The 27,796-nt window shown below is 38.5% G+C and overlaps 1 protein-coding gene across 1 annotated transcript in view; it reads right to left on the bottom strand.

Annotated features, from left to right (window-relative positions):
* The window catches only part of znf804b (zinc finger protein 804B), a 198,794-nt gene extending 191,701 nt beyond the window's left edge, over window positions 1-7,093 (bottom strand). Inside the window, exon 1 of the mRNA XM_089117712.1 lies at window positions 6,292-7,093. Coding sequence (XP_088973838.1) covers window positions 6,292-6,405 — 114 coding nt within the window. The 5' untranslated portion in view covers window positions 6,406-7,093. The remainder of the gene's footprint in view (window positions 1-6,291) is intronic.
* Between the last annotated feature and the right edge of the window lie 20,703 nt (window positions 7,094-27,796).

The following is a 27,796-nucleotide window of genomic DNA, read 5'->3' as shown; positions in this document are numbered from 1 at the left end:
CGTAGACCCCCCTGGTGGTTGATGTACGCTACTGCCGTAGTGTTGTCTGAGCGGACAAGCACATGCTGGCCCTTGAGTAACGCTCGGAAGCGGTGTAGGGCGAGCCGTACTGCCAACAGCTCGAGGCAATTGATGTGCATGAGGCGCTGGGCTCCTGTCCAGGAACCGGCGGCTGCATGCCCATTGCACATGGCACCCCAACCCGTGGTAGATGCATCCGTGGAGACAACGAGATGCCTGGAAACTCGCTGAATAGGGACGCCGGTCCGTAAGAAGCTGAGGTTCGACCACGGGAAGAAGGTTCGCCGGCATGCCGGAGTCACTGGGACTCGGAGCGAGCCGCGATGCCATGCCCACCTCGGGACTCGATCGCGAAGCCACAGCTGAAGCGGTCTCATATGAAGCAAACCGAGCGGCGTTGCCGCGGCCGCGGATGCCATATGCCCCAGGAGCCTCTGAAATAGTTTCAGTGGAACCGCACTCTTGCCCTCGAACTGTCGAAGACAAGTCAGCAGTGAGTGCGCGCGCTCGTTCGTGAGCTGCGCGGACATGGCGACCGAGTCTATCTCCACGCCGAGAAAAGAGATCCTCTGCACGGGGCAAAGTTTGCTCTTTTCCCGGTTGACCCGAAGGCCCAGACGGGCTAGGTGCCGGAGCACCAGGTCTCTGTGTTCGCAAAGCTGAGCTCGAGAGTGTGCTAGTATCAGCCAGTCGTCGAGATAATTCAGGATGCGAACCCCGTGTTCGCGAAGGGGAACAAGGGCTGCCTCGACGATCTTCGTGAAGACGCAAGGGGACAGAGCTAACCCGAATGGGAGAACGGCGTACTGATATGCCTGGCCCTCGAAGGCAAACCGAAGAAACGGTCTGTGTCGAGGTAAAATGGACACATGGAAGTACGCGTCCTTCAGGTCGATCGCTGCAAACCAATCCTGATACCGAACACATTCGAAAATGCGTTTGGCCGTGAGCATTTTGAACGGTAGTCGATGGAGAGAACGGTTCAAAATGCGCAGGTCCAGGATCGGTCGTAACCCACCGGTCTTTTTGGGGACAATGAAGTAGGGGCTGTAAAACCCGGACCTCACCTCGGCTGGAGGGACCGTCTCGATTGCACCCTTCGCCAGCAGGGTCGCAATCTCCGCTCTCAAGACTGGGGCATTGCCACCGACCATCGTGGAGCGAACTCCCGTGAAGCGGGGAGGAGACCGTGCGAACTGAATCGCGTAGCCGAGTCTGATCGTTCTGATGACCCAGCGGGATATCCCAGGAAGCGCTAGCCAGGCTTCCAGGAAATGAGCCAACGGGGTCATGCGAACCACAGACGTCCCCCCGGAGGGGCAGCGGTGCGGGTCGACTGGCACGCGTGCAGGAGTTACCCCGCTCGGATGCGTCGAAGCCCGCTCCCCGACAGAAGGGACCAGGGAAAGCGGAGCGTTCCACGGGGGTCTGTTCTGCCGGGGGTCTGGCGACAGAGGGGGAAGGGATTGGTGTAGCCCTGGGACGACACACGCACCCTTCCGCGCCCTCAGAGACAGAGAGGAGTGTGTGGGCTGACGCACGGGGGCATCGAGCGCACCCACTCCAGTCTGTGAGCTCAGTGAGGATGTCAAGTCTTTCTTTAACCAGTTCAGGGTGCTGCCCACCCGTGGGTGAGCAGCGGGGAGCTGAGAACAAAAGATTCTCCCCCGGCCCTCCACCGGGGGAAGGAGGGGGCCTGCTACCGCCTCCTGGGAAAGACTCGAGATCGTCACTGAGCGGCCCGTGTCAGGATCTTCGCTTGGCCTGGCGTTTAGCGGGGCGAGCGGCCTGAGGGGGCTGTGACGCCGGCCTGCGGCCTCCTCGACGCCGGGGCCCGGGTGAAGGCTGCTGCTGGGGCCGGGCGGGAGGGAGGGGAGCCGCAGGGGGGCGTCCTCGGCGGCGAGCAGAGGGAGGCACCTGCGCCGATGACTGGGTGGAGGCAGCAGCTGGTCGCCGGGGCAGGATGTGTTTGATGGCCTCCGTCTGCTTCTGAGCGGTGGAGAACTGCTGGGCGAAGTCCTCGACCGCACCGCCGAAAAGGCCAACCTGGGAGAGCGGAGCGTCGAGCAGACGAGTCCGCTCAGCGCTCCGCGTATCTGCCAGGTTGAGCCAGAGATGGCGCTCCTGAACCACCGAAGTGGCCATCACCTGACCGACGGCGCGAGCGGCCACTTTCGTTGCCCGGAGAGCAAGGTCAGTGGCGGACCGCAATTCTTTAAATGCCGTCGAGTCAGTCCCGCCCTCGTGCATGTCTCTGAGCACCTTCGCTTGGAAGACCTGCAAAGTGCTCATGGCATGCAAAGCGGAGGCCGCCTGTCCCGCCGCTCTATAGGCTCGCGCCGCCATAGCAGACGAGAACCCACAGGCTTTGGATGGGTGCTTAGGAGGACCACGGGTGGAGGCGCTCTGTGGACACAGCTGCATCGCAACAGAGCGCTCCACCGGGGGCATCCCAGTGTACCCACGGGCGGCCCCACCGTCGAGGGGGGGAAAGGCGGGGGAGAGATCGCGCTCTCGAGTGGACAAAGGAGCCCCCCAAGAGCGCGATAACTCCGCATGCAGCTCGGGGAAAAAAGGTATCGGAGTTGGCCGTGGCCTTGCGGCGGCAGCTTTGTCCAGATACCAGTTATCCATCCGCGAGAGATCGGGGCAGGATGGAGGTTTCCATTCTAGCCCGATACTCCCAGCGGCTCGAGACAGCATGGCCGTCAGCTCGGGATCTGACACGGGCAACGCTGGCACTCCCGAAGGGGGCAACGCAGCCGCATCTTCCTCTCCCGAGGACTCAAGCCCGCCTAGTGATGCAGTGATAGACATCACATCATCATCTGGAGCGCTGCTAGAAGCAGCCGGCGCCGCCGAAGAGACAGCCGACTGAGTCGAGCTGGCGCTCGCTGGCTCACGCACTGAGGCGGGAGGTGTGGCCCGAGGAATCGTCGGGGCTCTATCCCACACCGTCACCGTTAGATCGCCGGGTCCCCGGGTCGACGGGCCCCCTTTTGTGAAGGAAGCCGATCGAGTAGGGGGGACCGGGGCTCTCACTCTAGTGAGATCATTGAGCCTCGACCTCAGTGTGGAGATGGTCATGCTCCCACAGAAGGAACATGAATCATCCACGAACGCTGCTGCTGCATGCTGAATGCCCAGGCATACAAAGCAGCGTTCGTGACCATCAGATGATGACAGAAATCTACCACATCCAGAAGGGCACGGGCGAACCATCTTTAAAAAGACGTGCCGCGTGCAGCTCTTTCACTTTCACTTTTAGAGAAAGGAGAAATTCACTCTTTCAGCGCTGAAGCTACCAGGGAGAAGTGCAAAGTCTGGCAGACCACTGCTCAGATCGCAGGCAATGCAAAAATCTCGCTGGGTACCGCCGTCACACCAACACTGAAGAGGACGCTCGTTCTCGAAGAGTCTTGAATCAGCTTTTAGGAGTGAAGAGGTTCTCTTGGCTCCGAAGCGAAAACATACTGCGGTTGCGTTCACTTCCTCCTTTTATACTCACGGAGTAGGGCGGAGTACGCTATGCATGCCATTGGCTCGTGTTTTAATACTCGAAGAGGATTGGCTTTCTATGCGAAATCCCCAATCTCCGTCACTTCTGACGTAACTCGAAGTGACTACGAAAGGGAACAACTGGAGTATGACATGCTTGTTTTGAGTGTGTGCTGGTGTACAGTCTATATAGGTGAATATTATAATTACCATAAGTGTCTCTTCCTTCATAACAGACAGCACTTCCTATTACTAAACCAAAGCATATCTTTAGTTAAATGAGAGCAGTTTCCATACATATTTATTTTGGCCATAACAGCACCTAATTTTCTTAAACAAAGCACCACGTCAAAGAACGTCAAAATGAACATGTTAAAGGCATTAATCAAATCTAAAATGATTAATTGCATATCTGACTTTTTAAGAGCACATCACAGCATAATGCAAATGATTAATAATCTTGATTTGATGCAAGAGACAATGGGGCTGTCAAAGCGGCTGAAAAAACTCGAGCATGTCATTCTGCAGTCTGTGTGCATGCCTGTGTGTGTGTGTATCCTCCTCATGCTTTGAGTTAGAGTGAACATGGCACTCTGATTTAAGCTAGAGCAAATGCACCCTTCACAACAGCTGCTCTGAAATTACCCATCAAAACCATCACCACTGAGCCCAGCTTCTTTCCAATCAGCCCTCACTGTCTGTCCATCCTGTGGGGCGGGCCAAAGTGGAAAACACATACACACACACACTTCCCTTTCTCAAGATTCATCAGGTACAAGTCTCAATTCGCGTATTTATGCCGGCCTTTGATGTGTCTTCACAAGCATGCATCATTTTCTTGATTGGAAAAAGCATAGACATAATAAATACATAGACGCCCTATTGGCCGCTTTGGAACGTTGCTGCGATACGTCAACGCGTCCGCCATTTTGCAGAGGACAAGACTGCACTGCAATCAAATGCAAGTAAATGGTGAGCTGTGTTTTTCTGGATAAAAAAAATTATAATTATCAACTGATTTCAGTGGTTTGTACATGGTGTACAAAAAGTTCCATCTCAAGTTATTTAAAATGTCGATAGTTAGACTTATAAAACTTTTTTTTAATAAGGAATTGTCAAAGCTCGGGCTTGTCATGTAGGCTATCTGGATTTTTATTATTGGATAAGAATTGTGAAGATATAATTTTACATTAAATGAAATATAGTTTTCTAATAATTGTGGAAAAGGCATTTTCTGTGATTGACCCGATTTTGGCAATAACAAAGATAACTGATGGATCCTTTATGGCAATACATATGATATGGTACAATATCATCACAATGTTGTGGCTTTTCTCCTCTTAACATTACTATTTACTAAATACAACCAGAAACAAATGTTCAGTCTTGCTTGTGAAAGATAATTCCTCGAGACCTGTTTTCAATTGTGTGGCGATTTGTACAGCCCCAAGCAGCACACGAAACAGGGATTTATCTTAATTCTCGTTATGAGAAGTATGATAAAGTTGACCTCCGCAATTTGGCAGCACCGTTGACGTATGCTCCAGCAGCCAATAGAGTGTCTATGTATTTGTTATGTCTATGGGAAAAACACTGGACCGATTGCAAAGTTTAGACGCATAACCCAGTATAGCCCAAATTAAGCATGTGAATGGAGCTGGAATAATACTGGCTGAGAGGGAAATGCCAGCAGGTTAAACTCTGCTCTCTTGTTTCTATCTGCTCCATTATTGCTTTAAGAACTAAACATGTCCTGATATTGCCTTAAAGGGTACATATGCTTTTAAATCATTAATTTTTTCATATAAATCATACATTTGTGGTCTATATAAAGCATAACTGCAATGCTTGGGTCAAAAAAATCTGAAGAGGTTGAAAAATAGGACCAAAACAGAATATAAAGATATAAACGAAGCACCCGAAGAGAATAATTTAATCTTTTCTGTACTTATAAACACTCCAATTATACAACAAAATGCATTTAAGGGCTAAAAAAGTGGATTTTGCATAATATGTCCCTTTTAATTTACCTAATTATACAACTGTTAAACAACAAAATGAAATTTTAAAGTAATTCAAACTCTATACAACTATAAAATCACATGTGGAAGAGTTCCTGCAAAGAATTCCACATACTTATGATCTGAATTCACCTGCAGTTCAGGATAAAGCAACTTCAAATATGACAGACACCTCAGGAAACACAGTTTTGTTTAACAATGGATTAGGCCATCAATGGATTTCAGTTTCTGCACCTTGTAAACACCCAAAAGAGGGTTAACCTAGCACCAGAATAGTGCTTGAGGTCTGAAGTTTAACATTTTTACAGCTCAATTGTCTGAGTCCAACAATGCATGACTTGCCATCAGTCTGTTAGACACTGTTGGTCAAAGCACAAATACAGCTACCAACGCTCACAAGCCTGACATTTGAGATATGCGGTGATGCTTTACACATAAATCCCTCATCCTTGCAACACAAAACAAAATGCTTTTGGGATTTTGCATTCTAATGCAGTTTACAAGTGAAGGTCATGTTGATGGCATGAGTTTAAGATCATCAAATCCTCTCTTTACCTGTGCAATAATATTCATTCAAAGGTTTTGCTTTCACGTGCGTTTTATAAACATACTTTTTGACTGAGAGACCTGGAAACCAAAACACAAAACCAATCCAAACGAACAGAACATGCTAAATGAGTTGCTAATAGCGCATTGTGTGGTGATATCGTTAACAAACAAAAAAGACAATTTGAGAAGTAGGCTATATTACCGGTGATTCGCCTCCGGTGCTTTTGCATAGCGGACCACGGAAAACTCCTTTGATGCTCCGGTAGTGTCCATTGCTTAGGTGCGTGGAGCTGATCACAAGGTAGTAGCACGCCATCCTGTCCAGCGTCACCCATGAGCGGGCTGCAGGGACAGCCAGGCGAGCAAGTTACTTTGGAGAAGATCTCGCAGGGGTTACACCGAGTGGAAGTGGGCAGAGGACAGTCTGTGAGCGTCGATCCGATCGCTTCAGTCAGTAGGCTACTGGACGTCGTTACGAGGACACGCCGACAAAAATACGCATCTGCAAATCAGAAACACTGTCCCACACTTCTTTCACATCCTCTGTCTATTTTCCTCTTCAAGAAGAGACAGGCACCTGCTCTCCAGCCCAGACGGATGTTACTGGATTTTGCTCTGGAGTTGCCAGGTTTGTTCAGTCCCACAGTCTCAAACGTTTAGCATTGTTTAGGCTATATCCAATACAAGAAACACTTCAACTGAGGTCCTCTCAAACACCCTCCAAAAAGTCACGTTTGTAGAGTGATGTAAAAAAAAAAACATTCTGGTGCTAATTCAGTAGTGTGGTACTTTTAAATCTGAGTAATGTTTTGCGTGATTTCAATGAACTGCGCGCGTGTCTTCAATTGACCGGTCAACTCTCTCACGGATTTGCTCTGCTGGATGTCCGATCGCATATGTTTCTTCCCTGCGCCGAAACGAACCGCGCTCTTAGCTGAGACCAACTGTGTAAAGCAGAGGTTCCCTCTGTTTCTCTTTCTATCTCGCGCGCCCTCTCTCTCTCTCTCTCTCTCTCTCTCTCTCTCTCTCTCTCTCTCTCTCTCTCTCTCTCTCTCTCTCTCTCTCTCTCTCTCTCTGCTAAGGAGGGATTTGAGGGAGAGCTTTCAACTGAATGTGAGCAGTTTTTGGTGCTGCCATGCAATCAGATCTTTAAGAAAACACCTTCATGTGCATGTAAAACCTTTTATATCTACCCATCCATCCATCCATCCATCCATTCATCCATCTATCCATCATTAACATGCATATACTGTACACTTAGGTTGTGGATGGCTACAAAAATTAAACATTTTCCCCATATCGCTTTGGCTCAATTCTCTAATGAGACTTAATATACATTATATACATTTTATGTAGGTGTCTTTCACAATGTACTAACATTTAAATAAATTATTTGAACACACTTGTTGTGTACATACACGTCTGTACATTGTACTTATAAAAAGAGCTGCATGTAATTACAGCTGTAATTAAATCTATAATTAATTACACTGTTGACCCTTCACTTACACCTTTAAACCTGTCCCTGACCTTATCCTTATCCCACCCTTACAACAGCACATTTGTTACACACTAAAAACAAACAATCTAAACATTTTGACCTGGCTTACACAATGAAAATAATAATAATAATTAATTTGGTGGCATTGGGCAATTTACTGACAGGTTTTGAAGCATAAATTGATGTTTTGGGTGAGTAATTTTGGCAGTTCAGAATCGATTCTTTCTATTGGGAGAGAATTTATTTGTCATGCACTTTTGAAACTTACATTCAATTTCACAAACAGTTATTTTACAATATCTGATTATCTTAAAAGCATAATAGGGGCACTTAAAAAAGTACATTAACAATCAAATGTTCAAGTTACTCACTAATTAGTCATGTAATGAATTGACAAATGTTGGGTAGACTCATTTATTTTAGTGCGTCATAGCTGTTAAATTTAGCCTTTGCTCAACACATTGGATAAAATCTGCCCAAGCAGATTGAGTGCATATTATTACCTCAATTTTATTAAATAGATTCGTTTTTACTGTGTATTTGCCTGAATGACCATAGCAACAGTACACCACTCAATCATTATCAGAAGGAACACAGATAAAACAGTATCATTTTCACATTATCACTTCAAATTTTCATAAAATATATTATAAAATTATCAGGGTTTCATTTAAAAATTGTAATGACAGACCAGTTATGCGTTATGCTAAAAAGACCATTTAGGATGACCTTCAACAGATAGCATGCAGAAAAATTCTTATTAAATTCCATTTATATTCCATTTAAAAATGTCAGTCCTCCTGAAAATCATTGTATAAACTGCACACTGCCGGATCAGACCCTTAAAAAATGACTTTTGTTGGTGTAACTTAATGCATCAATCCAGGCTGATTCAGTCGTAAAAAAAAATAGGCCTACTATTTTTGGTTTGAATAAAATCTTTTAAATATGACGTTACCACAGGAAGGACATTTTTAGGTTACCTGACAACAAAGTCCTGAGGCCTACTCGACACATAATGAGCAACTGCACTACAATAAACTGCCATTTAAAATGAATACACTCTTGGATTTGCTACAGTAGAAAATTAAAGTCATTTAAAACCATTGGAAAGCGGAATAAGAAGTGTAATGTTGGCCGCAGGGAGAGCTGACTGGTACTGTCCACTGACTGGTGCTGAAATCAGAGAATCTCTTAGGATGAGAGAAATCCTGAAACGATTCATTGTACTTAGGGATTAATGAAAGCTATACCTTTTTTTTTTTTTGGCCGGAGGTCTGGAATGTAGATGCAAGTCAGCAAGTCTTGACTTCAATAGACTATACTGTGCCACCAGGCAAGGATAATTGCTCATTACGTTCCCTTGAAATTGGTTCAATCGATCATAATGAGCTTTTGTGGAGGTGATGTTTTTTAGCATGCGGAAGACTCTCTCATTGAACAATACTTGGAATACCCCCCCAAAAAAGCACATTTTGCATTGGCTTAGTTAAACAAGGTTTTATCGTATCTGAATAAGGTTTACATTTACCAGACTGCGCTTGTTTGTTTTTGCACAGGAAGCATTTATTTTTCTTGCAGATTACATTGGAAATTACATGCTTACCATCTGTTGATCACAACAGTCTTATTTATGAACTTCACAAGTCACTGTGGATAAGAGCATCTGCTAAACACTTTAAATGTAAATGCAACACTATTTATTTCTCTCTTGCTCACTCTCTTTCCAATAAAACTTCATTTTGTGCAAGTATACAACACAAATGTGTTATCATCATGCACAGGAGTCACTGGAGTTGCTGTGTAGTTTAGCAGCACTCTGAACTGCTGATGTGCCATTATCTCCAGGGTGAAATTTCTTTTGTGTATATTTCAAAAAGAAGAAATACCAAATACCAATTTCTCATCATGAAAAGATGCCCATGCAATCATTACAAAGCAAAGACTTGACAGTCATTTAAAAGAAAAAAGGCTCTTTGAATTTTATTCTGGAGTTATATCTAATCTTTCTAAGTTTTGCCCCCAGCTGGGGTTTTCGTCTCTTATTCTTTCATTCTCATCAACCCCTTCACTCTAGCTGCACTCTTTTTCCTGTCACTTTTTCATATATCCTGATGGAATTATGAAATATTAAACAGACTTTTTTAGTCCATATTCCTGCCTTGTGTCTTGTTTCTCACTGCAAGGCAAAAAGGAGACTGGCATGTCATGACACAAACGCAATGAAACATGCACATCCATACACACATAAATAAAGTGTGAATTCTAGAGGTCACAAACAGTATATTTGGATTCAAACAAACTGAAGCAACGACTGGAACTTTCTCAGCCAGTGGAGACTGAGAGAAATGAAATATTCAGCAATCTAAATGTAAATGTAAGAGAAATTTATTGTTGGCTTTTCTGCACAATTACAGAATGCTAAATTTATTGGCTGTTCCTGCTGATATGAGACAGGAAGAGAGCTAACTTGAGTAAGGGCTAGAGACGACGCATGACATGAATCTGTTGGCATAATATATTTTGGTTATTTTATATAATGTGATTGTGAATACATGCCAAATCCATAATGTACAGAAGAGGCCAGAGTCCATGCATTCCATTACTTTGGAACACATTCTGTTGATCTATTTCTATAAATCAATGGTTCTCAACTGGTCGGTCATACAGGGACCTCCTTCCACATTCATTACCCTGTTGTGTCAGTCACCGCTTGTGGTTCAAGAAACCCCAGTTGAGACCCACTGCACTAAATCACATTACAGCCAAGCTCTCAGAATTCCATTTCACATTCACATACAAGTTGGAACTTAAAGGAATAGTTCAGCCCATGATGAAAATGTTGTAATTTACTCATCCATATGCCATTTCAAGCTAACATTTTCTTCTGTGCAAACACAAAAGGTCATGTCAGGAAGACGCAAGAGTCATATTCACTGCTTTTGCAGCTCTGTTGCAGTAGTTTGGCAGTATAATATCACCATCCAATTTGGTTAACATCATTTGTGTTTTACAGAAGACATGAGCACATGACAGTTTTGTTTCCCAGATGTTATATTACCAAATATTGACTGTAAACTATGTAACAAAAAAACTGAACAAAATCTAAAAAAGTGAAGAAAAAAAATGTTAAAGGGTTAGTTCACCCAAAAATGAAAATTAAGTCATTAATTACTCACCCCCATGCTGTACCAACCCCGGTGAGACCTTCGTTCATCATTTGTAATGTAAAACTAAAAAGTAAATATTTTAATATGTTATAATTTATTGTTCAACCTATACAGTATATGCAGTTCATGGAATTATTAAAGGTTTAGTTCACCCAAAAATGAAAATTAAGTCATTATTTTCTCACCCCCATGCTGTACCAACCTCGTAAGACCTTCGTTCATCTTTGGAACACAAATTAAGATATTTTTTATTAAATTTGAGAGGTGGATCACTGCTACATATATAGGCTCCTAAGGGATTGAAACTTGACGACCCAGAAAGTCATTGAAGAAAATGTTTAAATATTCCATGTGACTACATGGCTTAACTAAGTTTATCAAGCGAGGAGAATACTTTTTGTGAAAGAAGGAGTAGAGTTAGATTGCAGTTCTCGTGCATGCGTCGTGGAAATCTCTTGAAGTCTCATCTCAGGCCTACAAAGAAGAAAAGGAATAGTCAAATAAAGTTAGTTTTGTTGTTTGTTTTCGCACAAAAACTATTCTCGTATCTTGATAAACTTATCGTTGAGCCACTGTAGTCACATGGAATATTTGAACATTTTCTTCAATGACTTTCTGGGCCGTCAAGTTTCAATTTCTTAGGAGACTATCAGTGATCCACCTCTCAAATTCAATCAAAAATATCTTCATTTGTGTTCTGAAAATGAACAAAGGTCTTACGGGCTTGGTACAGCATGGGGTGAGAAATTAATAACTTAATTTTGCATTTAGCATTGTTTTTCCTGCTGTCTGTTACTCTATCAAAACAACGACCCATCAGAATAACATAATATTAAGTGGTGAATGATTCTGTCCTTCTCCTTAAACAAGTCTCATTATATTGAATTCAGCTATGCAAACGCCAAGAGACATACTGAACTAGCATCCATCAGAAGCTAATAAAATAAATCCTACAGACCTTCCAGAATCAGACCGCATGCACACATACAGTACTCACAGACACATGACCATTAAATACAGACACACAAAAACAGGGGAGAAAAGTGAAGCTGCAGATGAAAGGCTAGGATTCCAGTGGATGAATTTCATTCCGGCTGGCTTTATGTGCCCTGACTCCGACTGGGAATTTCATTACAGAAAACCACTCCTGTGTGAGAGACAACCCCAGGTTATACATCCAATAAGGTGAGTGTGTGGATGTGAGAATTTGTGCATGTGTGTGTTTATTGCAGTTCCAGTGACACTCAGTAAAAATACATAAAGTGAAGGTCAGAAGACAGCAGACCCCTCAGCTCACACGCCTGTGCAAAGGCAGCTTTATAGTGTATAGTATGAAGCGGCACACATGCTGTCTTTCAATTTGGCCTTTCTGAAATTACAAAGAGTACCAAAAAAACATATTTTGAATATTTCCTACACTTACTGATTTTTAAAGGAATAGTTTGAAATGAAAATCTGTAATTTACTCACATTAAATTCAAATCCTGTATGACTTACTTTCTTGAGAGAACCACACAATAAGATACAGTATTTATAACACTACCATATCAGTTGATGACATATTAGAGATTATTTCATAAGAATTGTTTATACATACTAATTTCTTCAATTTGTACATTTAGTTTACCTTTGTATCATCTAACGCACCCTTAAATATCTTTAAAAACAGCAATAACTTCACACTGTTAAATGTAGTCTTTTAGCAAATGTCAAAATGAATATCCATTTTTCAAATTGCACATTGTGTAATTTTGTGATGCCTAAATGCACTCACTTGTAGCATTTCTATGACCTAATTTAGTATTTGGTGTTTTATTTCTAATTTTTTTAAACAAAAACAAAAAAAGTATAGTATTGTCCATAAATGCTATTTGAATGCATCGCCTAAAAAAATTGCTCTTTTGTATACAAATTTAAAAAAGTAAATGACCAAAATTTTCAGTTAATAATTACTTAAATTTTGGACAAGTTATCAAATGGCTTCAGAACACATTAAACATAAAATAGCTGTTGTATGAAAATGTATAATGCTAAAGTCTGACAGCCCTGCGTCCCCATCCACATTCATAGTATGATAAAGAGCAAAGTGAAAACTCTTTTCTTTTGTATTACTGAAAAAAAAAGTCATAAAGCTTTGGAAAAAAAACATCAGAGTGAGAGGAATTATTTTTGGGTGGACTATCCCTTTAAGATGGAAGGAAGTGACCCTCTTCTTTCTCCCCTTTCCTCTTTTACACCATGGCAAACACAATCACTCACACAAACAACATAATCAGTGGCAATGGTCTGACCTTCAGTTAACGGGTCGAAGAAGGACCAAATTGACAGGTTATTCAAACACACATCATTTTACACACCACATGTGTGCACAGATGTACACACAAAATGAAATCATGGCACAAATAGAGTTAATGTGATAATGTGCTAATTCAGAGATGTGTCATTTTAATTGGTTCTATAAAAAGACAAATATGCAGTCCCATTTTCACACACACACATCAGAAGAACAGCAGAGGGACGTCTAATCAAATCTGGCAGGCGTGCTGTATGCATGAGGGCTGAGTAAGCAGAATATAGTCCTCCTTCCAAATCGTAGTACCTCTGAAATAAACTATTGCCCACACATATTAAATCAATGGCTATGTTTGCATTATCCCCCTGTGCTCTTCTGACCTATTGCTCTGAAACAGCCCATATAATCCATCCAGAGGAAGTTTCTCATCCCATGTCAATTCCCCACAGAGCAGAACCCTATATGAACAATTTTGGACTTTATTCAGAGCATATTGCCTCATCCTGAAAATATATTTATCTGATTAGAGGAATAATACCAAGGTCGGTTCTTCCTGATTAATGGCAGTTTTTGGCTATTCCCTTCAACCTCTGCATTCAACACAAACCACTGCCATGGAGATATGATATAAGTGGATAATTATGACCAATACCTGTTTTAACTGATAAATGCTAAATGGCTAGATAAAAAATAAATAAACAATAAATTGCTATATTAAAATTCCATTATGTCTACATAAAATACAAATAAGGCACTAAACACAATATTATAATGTACAGTATAAAAATTGGACATTCACTTTGTGATTTTTTTAAGTATTATTACATGTAACGTGTTAGTGTTTTTAAAGATTAACTTTAAGTGAGGGCTAAATTACCAACGCAAAGTACTGTACTCCAAATGTAAAAATATGGGAAACGAGCATGCAAATTTATATAGCCAACATAAAATGTATGTAAACATTTACCATTATATTACCACAATTATACGGTGCATCCATAAATATTTCTTAAAAAAAAAAAACATTGTTTAAGGGTTACAAATAAAGGAAACGTCCAAATAAATAATTTTAGAATGTATAACACAAGACATCATATTCTTATGTAACAATGTTCAATATCTTACAAAAAATAGTCAATTTTATTAAGTAAATTGTAAATTTTTAAGTATGGAAAAAGTAAGTAAATTTCTAAATATAATTTATGTAGTAATTATACTAATATCAATGTACTAGAAGTATACTTGTAGCTGTAGGTGTACTAATCTACTTATATTATTAATCTAGTTCATGATTTATATATTATTGTTTCACTTTAAGTATACTATGTTCCTATTTATGTAAAACAAATGGTTATATGGCTACTTGAAATTTAACTTTAATTGTAATTTTACTTTTTCCATTTTAAAAGTGAAGAGTTCAGATGCAAAAGCCTCTAAGTGCCATTTGAAATTTTCTTCTAAAATGATCATTTTTATCAAGCTTGTATATTTAAGTTCAGTAATTTCACTTAAATGGCAATGAAAATTACCTATTAATTGTCATTTAAGTGAAATTACTGAACTTAAATATACAAGCTTGATAAAAATTGTCATTTTAGAAGAAAATTTCAAATGGCATTTGGAGGCTTTTGCATCTGAACTCTTCAAGTATTTTATAGCTTCAAATCCTTTTTATAAACACTTGAATGTGGGTAAGCTTAATAAAAAAAGGCACAATACTAAACAAAAAGCTGATAAAAATCAAAAAAAAATTCAGACCAATGATCAAAACTGATTTAGAAAAAAAAAATTCAGATACTCAGAAATAAGAACACATCTGTTTTCTTTATAAATCAATATTTAAAATTATTAGTAAAACATACGTTTATAAGACAGTGTGTAAAACTGTATGTAAAAAAAACGTAATTAATCAGCGATCAAAATTAAAGGCCAAAGAGATGTTTCTGTCAGTATAAGTCAGGTGTACTTAAGTGAAATTTTAAATATACCTGTATATCTGAGAAGTATCATGTATATTTCTGAAAAGTAAATAAAAAGTAGACTGAAAGTTACACAAATTACAGAAACCCTTCGGCAAACTAGCATAAAGCTTAAAAGTGATAGTTCACACACAAATTTTAATTTGGCCATGATTTACTCACCCAAGTCATCCTTGGTATATGACGTTCTTCTTTCAGACAAATACAATAATTATATTAAAAATATCCTGGCTCTTCCAAGCTTCATCTCAGTGATTAGCCATTTATGTTTTGAAGTCCATAAAAGTGCATCGATCCATCATAAAAGCTTAAACTACTCCCACATCCATAGACATTGCCAAGTGTTACTCTTATGGCGAATGTCGACGACTTTTGTAGGCAGTCTGACGGAAGCTAGTTATTTTAGTCGATAAAGTTTTAAATATGGATATTTTCCTTACACAAACGCATAGCTTCACTTCAGAAGAACTGTATTAACCCCCCAGAGCCGTGTGGAACATTTCTATCATGAATCGATTCACTTTTATGGACTTCAAAACAGAAACGGCCATTCATAAAGCTTAGAAGAGCCAGGATATTTTTTTAATATAACTCTGATTCTATTCGTCTGAAAGAACAATAAATAAATTTATTTTATTTTTTTAAATAATAATAATATCAAGTAGAACAGGGCTCTGGAAATCATCTTTGTAGATCCCAACTCATTCAAACCAATCACCTTTTGACTGGCTAAAAGGCAAAACAATATATATATTTTTATTATTTTTTTCTCTGCAAAGAGAGGTTTAATTTTGGGGTGTTTTTTTTAAGAATACTAAAGCACTATGACAAAGCCAACTACTTGACTGCTTAAAATCAAAAGGTATAGGAACAAGTTCAAAGAATCTCATCGTATATTATTAATCACCAAACAGCCAGGGGTATTGCAGAGTCAGACACAAGGCATAATTTCCCCATCCAAATCACATTTATCTTTCAATTACTGCAGGAGTGAATATGAATTTGCAACATAATCACACTGCAGGTCAGACTCTAACTCACTCTCATTTCTTTAATACAAACTGGGAATGAACATGGCAACATCCATTCCACTGTTTATTATTAGGCTAATATAAAGTTGTTCTTAGTCTTACGGGACCGAATGTGAAGCTACAAAGCGAATATGTTTTTGTGCGTTGCTGTCATGTTTAGGCTGTTACTTCGCTCATCAGAGTGCGCATTGAATATGAAGCAAATCACTAATGAATTACTGCCAAAGATTATTACAAGGTTTATTAGTATCTAGACCGTCGCCCTAATTTAGTTTTGCTGGAAACATAGAGTTTTTGCTAGTTTACAGGAATTAGGCAATGATAGTGCAAAAAGACAGTCTGTGTCAATTAAACAAATTAGCTGTAAAAGCGAGCATAATAAAAGCAAAACGTATAGTCGATCTGAATTAAAGCTCATTTATACCAAGGAGGGATTCCATTGTCTTTTAATCTTTCATAATCTCTTCTTGGCCCCGTGTTCTCAGAGTTCTCTGAATAAATTGGTACCGCTATACTATTACACCCACTGCCACCAGAGATAATGAGCTCAAATGATTGCTAGAATTCACATCTAATCAGATGTCTTTTTGAAGGGAGTCTGAAGTGAAGTCTCCAGGCATTTATCACGATTTACACATTTTGATATTATGAATAGTTATTGCTTTATTTATTAATATTGCAATGATTAGACTCAGATCCATAAATAGATGTTTAAACAAATTTTTGTATAATTTTGGCTCTGAACTTGTTTTTAACCAGCCCGTTCTCTCTAACTGATGCTTTTGACCATGCGTCAACATCCGACGCTTTAGGCACCCTTTAGCGTCAGTTAGATGACGCTATAGTGGTCTAACCCAAACCCTACCCCAGACCTAAACCTACCCGCATCATCTAACTGACGCTAAAGGGTGCCTAAAGCGTCAGATGTTGAAGCATGGTCAAAAGTGTCAGTTAGATGACGCCTTGGGATGAGAATGCATTGTTTTAACACAATTACAATGGAGTAGAATCCCTGATGTTTGTACAATAATCATTACAATCATTTAAAAAAAAGAGGCTGGTTTGAGAGTGTCTTGAGCCCTTAAATTATTACTCTAACCAAGTAATGTTCACACTTTCACAAGTTTTTTATCTACTGGCAGAAACTTTTTAAATACCACAAAGAAATTGTTATTCTCTAATTGTATAGAAAACATACTTGTTGGTTCTTTAAAGAACCCAAAAACAAAAATACATATCTAAAGAACCTATTGAATATCAAGATTTTTAATCTCCAAAGAAAAATACACTATAGTTTAGGGTAAATAAAAAAGTTTGAAAAGGGTTGATATCTGCAGCAAGGTTGTATTTATTTGCTAAAAAAAAGGAATATTAAGAAATGTGACTACAATTTAAATGAACTATATTCTATAAATATCGTATTATTTCTGTGATGGCAAAGCTGAATTTCCAATTCCATTATTCAGTGTCACATGATTTTTCAGAAATCATTCTAACATGCTGATTTGGTGCTCAAAAACATTTCCCAATGCTGAAATGGTTTTTGTAGGTTATTTGAAATATAATTATTTTTATTACAATGTAAAAGTCTTTCATGTGCTGTCACTTTTAATCAGTTTAATACACCCTTTCTGAATAAAAGTGTTAATTTCTTTAAAAATCTTACTCAAGAACTCTCTCTCAAAAACTCTAAGCAGCCATGTTGAAATGATTCATTTTGATGTAGGTCATAAAGTTGGTTGCCAAACCTTTTTCTCTAGCCCACTGTGATGGACTAAATAACTTATGTGGATCAGTAAAGTAAGAAAAATAGTAGACTTTAACAACCTGAACACAAAGAATGAAGAGAAAAAAAAATCAGCTAAAGACATAATAAAAAAGAATTAGAAACAAGCCATTCTAAGCTATTTTGTTCGGCAATCGTATCAGCTATAGATAGGAGACATTAAATGGAAGGGCTGTTGTCTGCACAACATTTTTAACAAAGGGGGAAAATGAAACGGCTTAGCTCAACACCAGCAACTTTCACACACCACGCAACAAAACAAAATGTACTGCGAGTGATTTCAATAACAAAAGACATAGATGATCGGCTAAGACTTAAACTGAGGGAGTAAGTATGAGTAAATCAATGTTCGTGTGCGAGGCGGTCTTAACGAGAGACATCCTTCCAGAGCCAGGCAAGAGACAAAGCTGATTTCTCATACACTGATTCACACACACACTCAAATCTCTCTGGCACATCTCTAGCTCAGCTTCCTTGCACTAAACTGCAGCATGCTTCTGTAAATTTCATTGACATTGCGTTATCTCTCTTCTTACCTTGACTTAATGGATGAAAATTTTAGTTTGTGTGTGCTAAAATTAATGTTTTTGTGTGTTAAATGAACACAGTGTTTGGTGCTATGCATGTGTTCGGGAAAAAAGGCTGTCAAGATGTATAAATATTAGAAGAGCATTGAGGCCTAATGTGACAGGAGGCGATAGAAAGGGAAAGTAAATGTCAGCCCTTGTTCGCACTAACCCATTATACACTATTCTCCTCCAAAGTGACAGACTCATCTATAATACACTGCAGATTTAACATTTTCTCTTTCACACACACACACACACACACACAATTTTCTAATGAACTTTTAAGATGAAATTCGGACGACGGCTCAAATCAAACTAACTATGATTTCTTTTGCTGCGTCAGTGATACCAGCAATAAGAGTTGGAAAGAGTGTCTGAGAGAGACACAGAAGGTTATACAAAAGAAATACTAGGTGAGAGAAAAAGAAAATAAAGGCATGTCAAATAGAACAAGTATATAACTGTTATTATTTAATCAAGTATTTTCAAACGTTTTTCAAACGATGTTTTTAGGTTAATGTTCCAGCCACTCTTTTCCATAATAATAGTGAATGACGACTGGAATCTTCAAAATGACAAAAAATAATATAAAAGTACAGATGTAAGCCGTTAGTCACTGACATCCTCCCCTCACCTCTGGTGAGCTTTTAACAGTTGAAAAACATACATGTATTGGTGCTTTAAAGAACCTAGAAACCAAAACACTAAGAACTGATTATTAGGAACTTTTTAAAGGGACACTCCACCCATGTATTAAGCATTAAGCTTTCCATTGTAAGAAACCCAGTTATACTATTGAATGGTCGTGCAACACTCTCTTATTTTCCCTTGAGATGAGAGAAATCTGCTATTTACCTTTTTCACGTCCTCCTACAATGACGCAAAAATCGTCATTTTACGTCATTGTAGGAGGAAGTGTAAGACGGGGAATTTCTGTAAAGCACTAGTCCCCACCCTTTCAATCCCGCCCCTAGGGGGTTGGACCTAATGCCCTAACAGACCTATCACAGATCAGTGCCAGTGCGTCTGATTTCACCGGCAGAAACTTTTTGAAAATATGGACGAAGGTACTGAATACGCAGACAGATGCATTATGGAGGATTGGGATTACACATAGTGTCAGCCATCTTTTTTAGAAGCTAAGATAGCAGGCTCTTGTTCTGTGGAGAAAGCTGAGTAGTAACTTTAGGGGTCACCATCCTCTTTTTCCCGGACATGTCCGGCTGTCGATGTCCGGGATTCACTTTTGCCTTCTGCAGTCGCCATGCATTGTTTACATGTAAGTCACAGCTTTTGTTTCAATCTAACTGAATTCATTCTGATAGGTGAATCTAAATGTAGTGTTTACATGAACACTAAAAAAGTGATCGGTTGATGTGAAAATTCTCTGTGAGAGATACAAGACCAGTAACTTACGTCTCACAGGTGTCGCTCATCGGTATTCACGCCACCGGACTCGTGTCGTTCTCCACACGGCCCTCACTCGTTCAGTAAACATGATGAGTGGCGACTGTTGAACGCAAAAGCAAATCCCGGACATTTTGGGCGATCTCGAAACACATTTTCGGGCAGACTCATCATGGAGACTCACTAGCAACATTAGCCTACACTGTTGTTTACCTACTGCGCTCTGTAGGCATGGCCTCCTAGGGCAGCAAAGCAAGTGCATTCTGGGATTTGTTGTCTTTCACCCACATAAGCCAAAATTTCATTTTCTGGCATTTCTCAGTCTAGAAAGCTCCAAAATTAAAAAATAATTTCACATTTCTTCTACATAAATTACCCATTTTAAATACACATTCATCTTTACAGAGGTGGAATGACCCTTTAAATCTCCAGAGGATTATATGATTCAGCTGCTGGTTCATTGAACTCAAGATATAGATCAGTCAGATTTGTGAAAGAATCATGGACACCAGTTTTGTGAACGGATCAACAAATTTATCTAAAAGACCGTATTATTAATTATTATTATTATTCTATTTTTTATGTTACACAGAAAAAAAAGTCATAAAGGTTTGGAACATCATGAAACAAAATGTACATTTTAGGGTGAACTGTCTCTTTAAATGTCTCCCTTTACCTGCATTGCACTATCATGTGTTAAAAATCAAAACATATCCATTTCATGGTGATTAACAGCATAATCCAGATTTATCCTCTTCAAAAATGAGGTCTATTTGCTCCATCTTTCTTTCTGTGTTGAGTGCAACGTATTACCATCTCAATACTGGAGGCGGAAAAATCATCTGAATTTTTGCGCCAAGAAATGAGTATATTTTCTACCATGAATTGCTCACCACCTAACAAAGAGGGCCAAGTAGGCAAATCCCCTCAGGGCTGCTATCATGATTATGAGAATACTGGGACTCAAGAGAGATTGAAGTGGAAGCATTTCAGCTGTCCATTAGGAATTTCCCATCTGGACACAAACCCAACACAGCTGCAATGTATAAGCCTGCAGAGTAGCAAGCAGGGGTTAGATGGGCTGAATTTAGAGGGGATGCTGTGATTAATCTTTTTTTTTTTTTTTTTTTTTTTTTGAATGACAAGAGAGATAGGTAACATGAACAAGAATACAATGTCTTGCTAACAAATGCCACTATTAATCACTATTCTGTTATTTATATGAAGTTATTTGAAGGAGTTGTCAAGGACAAGTTCAGTAAGTGACTATCTTTAACTACATGCATTTTAATTCAGAAAAAAAAAAAAACAATATTACGCTTAACAATTATGTTAAGTGAAAGCGCAAATAATGAACTAAACTGACTACTTTCCATTATGAGAAACAGATAGGCTACTTCTGGATTTGAAAAAGAGGAAGAGCTTTGATTTAAATATTAAAAGCACAATTTTAACCAGCACAAAGAAGACATAGCCTATCAACCATTGTGGTACTTCAATGCAAATATATTGTTAAGCATTCATTATTTAATAATGCACAACAAATACTAGCCCAAGTACAAACAAATGGAGTTAGTTATAGTAAAGATAGTGTTTGCTTTGCACAGAACATGCTTAAAGGGTTTGTTCACTCAAAAGTTAATTAGGCTACTCACCCTCCCTCATGTCATTCCAAACCCGTAAGGCCTTCGTTCATCTTCGGAAAACAAATTAAGATATTTTTGATGAAATCCGAGAGCTTTCAGTCCCTTCATTGAGGGCAACGCAATTTACACATTCACGATCCAGTCCAGAACGATAGGAAAGACATCATTCATGTGACTCCAGTAACCTCAATTTTATGAAGCGATGGCAAGTGTTTGCACACAAACAAAAAAAATATATATATAAAAATTATAATTTACAACTTTATTTATGAAAATATTGAACTGCAATCTAGTAGGGTGGAGCACCACGTCGCATGCTTGATGTGTTGACTCAAAACCGGAAACTGGTAACACTTTACAATAGGTTCTGTTTGTTAACTGTAAATGCTACTGATGTTTTATGCATTTGTTTAATAATTTGTTTAAATTATAAAATAATTTTTATAATTTGAAAGTATAAATTATAAACAAAATACCCCAAAAGAATTTCAACAATATGAAGCACCCTGGTTCGGATTGCGTCAAAGTGACTTCCAAAAATATACAAAGTTTATTTTACACAGGAAACATTCATTTTAAAACGTCCTAAAAATAAATATTTTTAGTGTATGTAGACCTATAGTAGTCTGTGTTATGTATCCTGATTGTTATGATATGATTAGTTAAATCTGTTTTGCACAAAATTAAAACATTTACAGATGCATTATTAAAATCAAAATTGTAGACATACTGTATCTCTGGACTTGCAAACATTAAAGAACAGTTTTATTTTTATAAACTTAACAAACATTAATAAATACCATAACAATTGTATGATCCTTGTTAGTTATTGATGCATTAACTAACAATAATTAATGGGACCTTATTGTGTTACCCAGAAATATATTTTCCACAGAAAATATGTCAACGCTTTAACAAACGACACATATTCTTCAGAAGTATAAAAGTTAACAGCTTTATGTTTGTATGGACCGTGAGAAGTTCACGTCTGCCTAATGTTAACATTTGTGCATGACATGATAATCTAATTATGTGTGATGTATTCGATAAGCATAGACATCCTTGGAGATGGGCACGGTAGAATTGACCAATCAAAGCACAGACGAGAACAGTCTGTGAATGTCAAGCAGAACAGATTGCATAAAGGTAGCTCACCTAACTCTGAGCTACTGTTCAAAATGTTTTGTGTGGGGTTTTTTTTCCCCCACACAAGAATAGAAAAATTGAAATTTGACCAGCAAAGTCATAGTTCTGCTCAGAATGTCTACAAGAAACATACCTCAGCATAAGGAATAAAGAATACTAAACATTTCGGACATTCTTTTCTAATATAAAGCCTGTCTGTGTAACAATTTTGAGGGGAAAATCTGAGATATTATCACTACACACTCTGAAAGGTCTTGTTTTTGAAGGAAACAATATTATCCCTGCTCTTTATCATTTCAAACAGCCAAAAAAAAAACCTGTTCCAAAGTTCATATATTGTTCTTTGTATGTTATTGTACAATTCAGTTGATAAATCTGCTGAATCTAATGCACGCATGACCAATTAACCCATTCAGACCCTGTGTCCATTACAATGGACATCACATGTCAGCCCCCTTTTTTTTAACTTCTAAAGCATTTCACCTAGTTTAAAGCCTGCAGTCCATGAGATTGGACGTTTGTCATCCAATCAAATGCCAGAAAAGCTCTGCATGTGGTAATTATATATAAAAAACACTACATTGAAGAGAAGCATGTCAGCACTTCACTCCAAACACAGAAGCAAGCAACATTTTCTAAGTTATATTTACATTTTGTATATATTTTTTCCAGTATTTCATGGTTTGTATGTAAAATAGAAAGATTGAACTTATTAATTAAAGTTAAAAATCGACTTTAGAATTGCACATTTTAAATCAGGATTTTTTTAAATGTGTCTGTCCATTAGAATGGACAGTAGGTTTGAAAGCCTGTTACTGAAGTCACATTTTCAGTAATGCTGATTGAAATTTCTTTTATAAAAAAATAATAATATCAGTGTACCGATACATTTTTGAATTTTTTTCATGTGCAGAATATTCAGTTCTGAAGTGCTTGAACATATTGCTGATGAAAATATCTCAGATGTTGACTTTATGTGGAGTAATAAGGAAGATGAAGATGTAAGAAAAATATCCATATTTAAAACTTTATATAGTAAAATAACTTCTGGCCAAAAGAACGTATGGATTTGACTTAAATCTAAAGCACAACTTAAATATTAATATTTTTAATATTTTATATTAATATATATATTTTTATAGATAGATGCACTTTTATGATGCATAGATCTACTTTTATCATGGATAGATGAACTTTTATGAAGGCTAGATGCACTTGTATCATGGATAGATGCACTTTTATGGACTTTCAAAACAAAAACAACCATTTACAGCCAATATAAAGCTTGGAAGGGTCAGAACATTGTTTAATATAACTCTGATTGTTTTCATCTGAGGAGAATGTAATATACACCTAGGATGGCTAGAGGCCAGGGTGAGAGGCCAGGTTAAATCATGGGGTAATTTAAATTTTTGGGTGAACTATTCCTTTAAAGGTATAGTTCACCCACAAATTATATTTGTCATCACTTACTCACTCTCATGTTGTTCCCAACCTGTATGAGTTTCATAGACCGTTTTTATTCTGCTGAACACAAAATAGGTATTATAAAGAATGTCGGTAAAGAAACAGCTGACAGTGGCCATTAACTTCAATAGTATTTTGTTTTCCTATATATTTTCCAAATAACTATATGATATTATTATCATATAAAATTATCATTATTAGTAACTATTTAGAAAATTACAATAATATTTAGCAGTAATGTATCAATATATATTACAGTACAATGCCGTATAATTGATTACAGCAGTAATCAAATTGCGAAATTACGAAATACAGTAAAAATACAGTAAAGTACTATTTTTTAGTTTGCATTACTGATCTTGTGCACTGTAAAGTGAATTACACTAGGTACTGGAAATCGAAATACAGTGACTTGCTGGCAACCGTCCTGCCAGTACTGTAAAAATACAAGAAAACACAGGATGCACACCGGAAATGACTCTAACATGAATGCATTGATTGATTCCTAGGTTTATTTTGTTATGAATAAACAAATGTGCAATATATAAAGGAAAAACCTTACGATTAAAGTTGTAATGTTATAATGTTCAAGTTTTTGATCTAAAAAAAGAAAGATGCACACAGAAAATGACCAGATTGATTGATTCGAAGATATTTCGTTTGTTACAAACAATGTGCAATCTGTAAAACAAAAACCTCAAAATTATAGTTGAAATGGTATACTGCTGGAATTTTTTTGACCTTGAGAAAAAGCTTAAAGTATAGACCAACAAATTTTATGTTTATTAATTTATTTTATGTTGGTACATTTTTGGGAAGTACACCTGTTTTGACCTGATGTCCATTGGAATGGACAAAAAAAATCACAATGAAAGCCATCATATAAAAAAAAATTTTTCATTTGTTTTCATATATAGAAGCCTCATGAGCTGGGAAAATGTACTTTTATATTTTTCAGAAACTTGAAACATAATTCAGGTCTGAAGGGGTTAAGCTGGCAGATTTCTACAAAGGTCAGTTCCAACGAGGTCACCGAGAGGGACCACAGGTTAAAACACTTGAAGTGTGCAATTAACCTTGTGCAGGGAGAAAGGAAGAGTGATACACATAGAGAGAGTGTGTGTGTGTGTGTGCATGTGTGTGTGTGTGTGGGGGGGGGGGGGGGTGAAAAAAGAGATAAATAATTACGCTAATGGAGAGGAATTAGATCAGTAGCATTTAGTGAAGAAAGCTGAGTGATTGAATTAACTGGGTTTTGAATAATTCCTCTTGCATTCTACCTATTTGCTCATTAAATGGATTTGCCATGGATAATTTAAGCTTCTTCTCCCAAATTAATCAATGTGGTTGCAATTTTACCTCTGCTGTTGTGGTGCATCTCTTTTCCTAGAAAAAAAAAAATGGAAATCTTTGGCTTATTTCATCAATTACACAATAACAGAAAACAATAAAATTCAGCCAATTCCGTTATACTGTAAACTATATTTATATCTCTCTTCCGCTCCTCTGTATTTCTATCCTTCCTTTGGGTTTTGTTGTATAACTTGTTGCCAAATTCCACCCTCAAACAACTGAAACATTATTGCCAAGTAAATATAGAAAGATTTTGTGATGTTGTGTTTTTTTAAAAGTGTGAACTGGGAACATATTTTAGGTGGCCATGAGTGTAGGTTGCTATATTTTTCAATGGCATTACTCCATATTGGCTGAATTCCGCCACCCTCATTCTTGTCTGCTATTGTCTGTTTCGTACATTGTTCTATTGTTTCTTTCCTCTGCCACACACACACACACACACACACACACACAGACCAGCAGGAACAGTCAGATGTTTTTCTTGCCCACATCTGTGATACCTTGTAAACATGAATAATCTTTGTACACCCATGCTTCGACTCCCTTTCTTTCAATCAGTTAAACTCAATTAAGATTTACTGAGATGCATGATAAATTAAGAAAAGCCCTGGTTATATATGGATTCTTCAAAATGAACAGACCTACAAAATCGATTGAACTTACAGTATTGTCAGTAGTGGGCGCCTATACTCTAGCCTGGCTGTTAGTCCTCTAAAATGTTATATAACATTTAAGGAATGCAGAAATGATTTAGAAACGCACAACGGCAGCTACATATAGAAATACAATAGCCTATATATAATTTTTTTTTTTTTTTTTACCATCGCTTTGGCGCCCCCCATTGTGCTGCGCCCCTATGCGCCGCATATAGCGCATACCCACTTTTTGCGCCACTGGTCAGTACACCATACTTTCTGCAAAAAATAGTCTATATAACAGAACATTATAATCAAAAAATTGCTTTTAAAAATTTTTTTAAAAAAGAATGCATAAATGAAAGGTAATTCTAATGAGCAATATTAAAGTGCCCCTATTATGTTTTTTTCATATATTCCCTTTCATGCAGTGAGTAATATAGCTGCCTGTGAATGTAAACATTCCACATTGTAAAGTCAAAAGTGTGTGATATATAAAGTTATTGTCTCCCAAAAGAAAGAATTGACTCAAACCGCTCAAAAGAGTCTTCTGTTATTCGAAATCCCACTGTGTTACGCTTCTACATCACTAGAAAAAAACATTTTCTGGCATGCATGATAAATTAATGCTATGTTGTACATTGTCCGCCTGCAAACAACTTGACCCACCCAAAAACATTTTACTGACGACTGTCTGCTTCTCAAATCTTGCAGGAGTTCAACGCGGGATTCACAAAACGCTTGCTCTTGAAAGATTGGTCTTACCCAGGTTATTTGGACCAGCTTGCTCTTCAGAATCACACCCTCTAAGAATGATTAATAATTGATGTATATCGTCTACCAGGTGTTCAAAATATGTAGTTTTGTATTTAATATTGTGTAAGTTTCTGGCTAACTGGCTAACTCACTTTATAACTGTCTTCCTGAAATAGTTCTGCTAATCTGCTGTAGCCAACTAATATTATGTCCATTAATGCAGATTGTCTGTTCTTAATTGTGGCAAGCAGGATGAGGCGAGGGCCGAGAGAGAACAGCGTGATTACTAACGTGCGTCACCTGCGAGCCGTACCAGCCTCGTATCTCACGGAGGAGCTACTGAAGCATAAAAGGAGGAGTGACGACAGTGAAGGACGAGAGAGGACCAGGCCTGAATTTCAGTCGTTCGTGAGGGGCTGCCGCCTTTACTTTCATTTTGTGTTTATTTAATTATTAAAATTTGTGAAAGTTCATCGATTCCCGCCTTCTTCTTCCGTGCTGGTCTCCGTCCTGGTCTCCATGCCAGTGTATAGGTGTCTGTGTCTATGAAACATCATGGTATTACCTGGTCTCCCCTGTTTATTGTCGCAGCTCTTTACAATACAACGGACACCCATGATTGTAAACTATGCTTTTACTATCTAGTAATTGCTGACTCTATTACTCCAACTCTGAACAAACTCTCTCCTCCTCACCACGGTGCATATCAGGTGCTGCGGTAATCACTCCGCCCAAGTAGCAGTGCTTTGCCTTCTGAGAATATAGTTCCCAATATTTTTTACAGTTAAAAGATAGCTGTGTCTCATATGACCATGTTAATTGTACACTCTGTGACTATACAAATCACAACATGTAAATAGGAAAATGTTTGCGGTATTTTGTCACTTATTTGGGATTAGTATGCTAGCTGTATCCATTTACATCCAGTCTTTGTGCTAAGCTAGGCTAGCGGTGGGCGTGTCAGA

The sequence above is a fragment of the Pimephales promelas genome, chromosome 12 (assembly GCF_988280905.1).
Source record: "Pimephales promelas chromosome 12, fPimPro1.hap1.1, whole genome shotgun sequence".
Classification (NCBI taxonomy): domain Eukaryota; kingdom Metazoa; phylum Chordata; class Actinopteri; order Cypriniformes; family Leuciscidae; genus Pimephales; species Pimephales promelas.
The sequence above is the reverse complement of the archived record's forward strand: the minus strand, read 5'-3'. Positions and strand labels throughout refer to the sequence as shown.